The 5,767-nt window shown below is 37.9% G+C and overlaps 1 protein-coding gene across 1 annotated transcript; it reads left to right on the top strand.

The window, feature by feature from the left end:
• Positions 1-1,192: 1,192 nt before the first annotated feature.
• LOC150088750 (beta-1,3-galactosyltransferase 5-like) lies at positions 1,193-2,167 on the top strand. Its single transcript, XM_090370306.1, has one exon. It carries the CDS (start codon positions 1,193-1,195, stop codon positions 2,165-2,167), a length of 975 nt encoding a protein of 324 aa, XP_090226432.1.
• The last annotated feature ends 3,600 nt before the right edge of the window (positions 2,168-5,767 follow it).

The following is a 5,767-nucleotide window of genomic DNA, read 5'->3' as shown; positions in this document are numbered from 1 at the left end:
GGATGAGGGTGTGTTAAGGACCAAAGCAACTAAAACTGTCACGCCTTCATGAATTCTATCTGTAAATTGCATATGTTCTGTCGTCTATTTCATGTTTACTGGACAAAAAAAAAAAACATTCAACCCTCGCCTGAGCACGGATAACACAGCCACTTTGTGAAAAGCCCATAAAAATTCCATGTGCCATTGAGCTTAGATTTGAACTTAGATTTTCCAGGCGGAATTACCATCTGGAAAACCAGGGGTTTCCCCCATTGTGCGTGTGTGTGTGTGTGAAACAGAACACTGTCAATGCCAGAGGTTTAAAGGTGTATGTATTTTGTATGTGTAGTGTCGTGTCTCGTTGTTCCTCTGGTCATTTAGCCGCTGGAACCACAATGGGACCCAGCTTTTGTTGGACAGTGATTACATCCAGTATGCTACTTGTTCACACCTATACGTATTACCCAATCAAGACGAAATGAGAATTCGCATTTTTGAAATTGCAAAAACTATTAGGAACAGTTCTGAAGCGATAAGGCATACCACGAAACGGCGGATTTGCCACCTTAAACGTTGTCTTAAAGAAAAATGCAGCTCGCTTTGTTATTGTTGTTGTTGTTCTACGGTTTCATCAGCATAAGCGACTAAGGCCATATTGCTCCGTGTATATTGTCTGAAAATTGCGTGCTTTCTGACGGATATTTTCTATTTTTGTGGAAGAAAAACCCGAGTTTTCTGGAGTGAAACCATGCTGTCATCGCCTGAGACTAATTCAGCCAATCTGAGAAAAAGACCCATAAAACTACTCACATCATCGACGAGACACGAACTAAGGTCTTTTCCACATGGTGTGCGGAGGACAGCGATTCTACCAAATGCTATCCACGATGGCTTGACACTGAAATCTCAGAAGATCGCGAAAACGCAATAAATCTATATTTTGAAGTTTTTATTTTGTTGAATATTGGTTTATACTCAACTTATATTTTGTTGAAGATTATATTTTTTATATTTGTAAGTATAAATCTTTAATAATTTTTTCATCACAGGCATTTTTAATTTGTTTAAATTGGTTTATTCTTGCCTTCTAGATTAAACTAAATAATTACATACTTGCATATTCTATTGAAATGCATGTTTTAATCAATACACACTCACGAAACTAATTATCATTATTCTGTTTTAATTTCAGAATTGAAGAACGAAAGACATGGGTCGTAACTTCCCACGAATGATTCTGCTCTGTCTCGTGATTATTGTCATTCTTTCTGTCTTAAACTGGGATAATAATATCATACAATATGGCCTTTCAGTAATCAACTTCACGCATGTATCAAGATGTCGCAACGTAAATCACTTTAATGTTTCCGAAACTTGCCGACGTAAGAACATTCCACCATCTGTAGTAACGTACATTCATTCTGCCACCGATCACTTTGTCCACAGAAGAATAATTAGGTCCACTTGGAGCCATCCTGAAATGATGGACAGATTCGACTTTGCCACAGTGTTTGTAATGGGCCTGACGAATGATTCTCAAGTTCAAAAATCGATTGACCAAGAAAAGCGCACATTTGGTGACATTGTCCAGTTCGATTTTCTGGACACTTATCGAAATCTGACCTATAAGGCTCTTGCATCGATGAAATGGATTCTCGATCACTGCTCTAGTTACACTTATGTTTTGAAAAGCGACGATGATATGCTGATTAATATATTCAAATTGTTTGACCTTCTGCGCAGATTGTTTGACACTGAGAAACTTGGAAAAAATCTATTATGTTATGAATTTAAAAGATCTCCAGTTGTACGAAACAAAACTTCCAAGTGGTACATAAGTAGAGATGAATATCAGAGTAACGTGTATCCATCTTTTTGCTTTGGAGTAGGTTATGTGATGTCGCCAGAGGTCATTGAATCCCTGTACAATGCTGCACTCTCAGTACCTTTTTTTCGGCTGGATGATGTTTATGTCACCGGTTTTGTAGCGGCTCAAGCGAAAGTTGGCATAAAGTCTATTGGAAATAGATACCACACTGGTGGAAGAATTCGTGATGACAAAAAGAAAAAGATTGTCAATGGAGAATATTTGTTTTCTCACGTGAATGATAAGATGGGCTTGTCTAACAGATTGCTGTTATGGGAGGAAATTGCTTCCCTAAATCTTGACCACAAACTCCCCTAATATTTAAAATTGAGTAATCCTCGTATTTAAGTTTGCATTTTTTGATCAGAAGGCCGCGATTGAAAATACTGGTAACAGTGTCTTGTAATAGGTGTGGTTGTCAATGTCCGTGCCATGTTTCTTTGTTAAAAATATCAAAAATAAGAGTGGGTTGGTTCCCGAATGGTGAAACTGAATGCTGTTAGATGCATTTGAACAGTATGCGATAGTTACCTTGCTTTTATAATGTTGGCTTAACAGTCCAAAGATTTTTAAAACAATAGAAAAATTGTTTTCAAAATTGTCACATTAAAATCCTTATGGCTGGATTTGAATGTGACTGCATCACATGAACTCTGGCAGGAGAAGGGTTTCTAATTGGGAAAACTGGAGTTTCTCTGATGGTCGAATATGACACGACAGTAGGTCAATTTCTTGTGATCTGCAGGTGGTGATCTTGAAATATTTTGTCTCTCAGCTGCGAATGCAGGTATTGAAGCTGTGTACAGTATTTTAGTTACAAGTCTTGCTTGGACGGCTCATAATCGTCATATGAAGGTTTGAGCTGCGTGACAGAACAAAATTTATGAACTCCTTTCGGTTGGAGTGCACAAGGATATGGTATTCCGTTCTTTAAACTGGATGGATAGCCACTCCCACTTCCGCATCTATATAATCAACATCTTCGGTTTCCTCTTGATATATCCTGGCATTTCATGGTGCTGCCAGCATTGTGGTGATTGTAACGGGCACCTCCTTGTGCTGTTTCGTGATACTACAGAGCTCCAGCTCCTGGTGCTGGCAGTTCTGTCCTAGGTAGCTTCTTCTTCAGAATTTTTCCAGTTGGGTCCGTCGTTCCAACAGACTTTGTCATGTAGATTCTTGAAGAACAAGAACTCCTTGGGGTTGGATTTCCTTATTCACCGTTATTTGCTATGGTTTTTTGTGGCTATCTCGATTTAGCAGGAACCGCTTAATACAATAAATAAATTTAAAAAATAAATAAAATAATTTTCTGTATAAGTACACGAGTGTTTGTTAAAAACTGAATTAAATCTCTTGTTGATTTTATTATTACATCTAATATTGCTAACCACAGAAGTTACTTTTTTCAATACAATTATTTGCATAACGCCTTGAGTAATACATTGGATACGTTAGGGAACATACCAAGGAACTACGTGACAAATTCTTCATTATGCAAATGCTCTTAACCCTTTCCCAAACGTGTCCGATGCTTCGATATGAGTGACAAGCTACTGGTTATTTGTTCATTATAGACAGGATCGATTTTTGATGAAAATCAATCTCCAAAGAATGAGTTTGTATGGGTACCACTCTATACAAACCCATAGTTTGCTCGATGTGGTACCCATCTCTGTTCCGAATATTTTCTTATTTCTAAATCCTACTAAGCTGTGGAATAGATATATTGAAAAAAAATCAACCGTCTTTATAAATTTCTTGTCAAACCCGAGGATAATTTTATGTTATCATAAAGAAGAAATGATTCTCTACCAACCAATACACAATAAGTGCTCTGTTGACTTTTATAAACCTTATATTAGTGACAACTGGAAAATAGCTCCACGAAACATTATTATTGTGCCCCTTTTAGACACACAACGGGTCCAAGAACTTCGTTTTCAAACGGTTAAATTAAGACGGTACTGTTGTATTCTCATGCTTTTCCTTCCATTTCTATAATTGTGGTTGGGAACGATTTCAAAGTAACACCGTTCATACTTCAACACGACACACCATGATTCTTATTTCGAGACAAGCCATTGCTTGTCTCGAAATTTTGGTTATGATCACAGATTCGATATCATCTGTTTAGCAGGATAAAAAAAACTCCAGTTTCTAAGGACAATTATAACCATACAACCTTCACTGGACAAGGTAGACAATATTCCCTCTGTACAATCTCAAAGTTACACCACGGACGGAAATTTGAGTTTATTCTCAATCCCAGAAGAGTCATCAAACAGGAGGACTTTACAGGTAATTTAACGTAAGCAATGCAAATGTAAATTGTCACATAGTATGATCACTAGATCCAGAAATGGTATCGATGCCCACCACTCTGTTGGCAGCAGTTGGCCTAGTGGTGGTGTAATCACATTGAAATCCTTATCTCTTCTGGCAGCAGTAGGTTTTCTAATTGGCAAAATTGAGATTTCCCTGGTGGTCGAATATGACACTACGATAGGTCAAGCTCTTATTATCTGCAGACGTGTTCTTGAAATGCTTTGGAACTCAGCTGCGAATGCAGGTATAAAAGCTGTGTATTTTAGTTACACGGCTTGCTTACAAGTCTCATAGTTTTCATTTGAAAAATTGTGCCGCGTGACACAACAGAATTTATGAATTCGTTTTCGAGTGGGAAAGGATGTGGTAATCCGTTCCAGAATCTAGGTGGACTCCCACTACCTCGTTCATATAACCGATGTCTTCGGTTTCCTCATGATATTCCCTGGCATTTCACGGTGCTGTCTGTTTGCATATTGGTGATTGTCACTGGCAGTTTCTTTTGTTGGTTCGTGATACTAAAGAGCTACATCTCCTGGTAGCCCAGTTCTGTCCTGGGCAGCTAATTATGATGCAGGCTTTCCTCATTTTGGTACCTCGGTCCTACAGACTTTGAGATGTGGCTTCTTGAAGAACTTCTTGTCGTTGGATGTCCTTATTCTTCGTTATTTGGTATGGTTTGCTGTGGCCATCTTAACTTATGTCCTGTAGACTTTGAAACGGGCTGAAATTCTCTTATAACCCACCAGTACATAATTGGATCATCTGCAAAGGTTTTATGCAGTAAAGAGTTTTGTAATGTGTGTTCTTCGATAAAACCCTGATGCGAATCTACGGTATCAGGTTTATTAAAAAAAATAAAGATACTCTTCCTGTAAAAGAGCTAACAATGGCAGTTCAAATTAATTTCCTTCTAGTCAACACGAACTAAATTTTCAGGATGCCTCAACAGATGCTGATTTCTCTTGCATCTCTGATCACCCTTGATCTCCTTCTACCAATTTACTCTGGTCTCCTAAGCCTTCACATCATACAAGTAAGTCAACTATAGATGCTTCCACGCAAACGGATGGTCTTTCCTACCTGTCCCTCTGTCCTACACCATCCCCCAACAATGATAGCTTATTTACTATCCTGGAGCTAATGCTTAGGAAACAATTTGGAGAAAATGATGATATTAAACAACATCTTTTTGAATAGAAGATCAGCAGCGTAAATTGTATCACATGCTGGCATATGCAGATGATTTTAAGGTTATTTCTTATTTCCAAATCTTGTGTTGATATTCACAAAGTTAGCCACGATGCGAATGTGTGAAAATGATCAATTAACTGAAAGATCTCAATGTGACTATAAATTCAAACAAATCTGCTCAAATAACCTATTATTTGAAGAAACAACCAAACCACATAGAAATAAAACTTATAGATGTGTCAATTTGAATTTGAATTGAATTGTTGGTCAAGACATCAAAGGCGGATATTGTTGGGATAGCAGAGACGTGGTGTCACAAAGATATAAGGAATGCAGAACTGGAATTTGGGGAGTACAATGTGTACAGAAAGGATAGACAGGACAGAAAGGGAGGGG

The sequence above is a fragment of the Mastigoproctus giganteus genome, chromosome 3, assembly GCF_048544385.1.
Source record: "Mastigoproctus giganteus isolate SK-2022 chromosome 3, ASM4854438v1, whole genome shotgun sequence".
NCBI classification, from domain to species: Eukaryota; Metazoa; Arthropoda; class Arachnida; order Uropygi; family Thelyphonidae; genus Mastigoproctus; species Mastigoproctus giganteus.
Note: the sequence above shows the minus strand (reverse complement) of the source record. Positions and strands in the feature narration are given on the sequence as shown.

Coding starts and splice junctions, on each gene's coding strand:
- LOC150088750 (XM_090370306.1), top strand. CDS start 1,193: ATGGGTCGTAACTTCCCACGAATGATTCTGCTCTGTCTCGTGATTATT.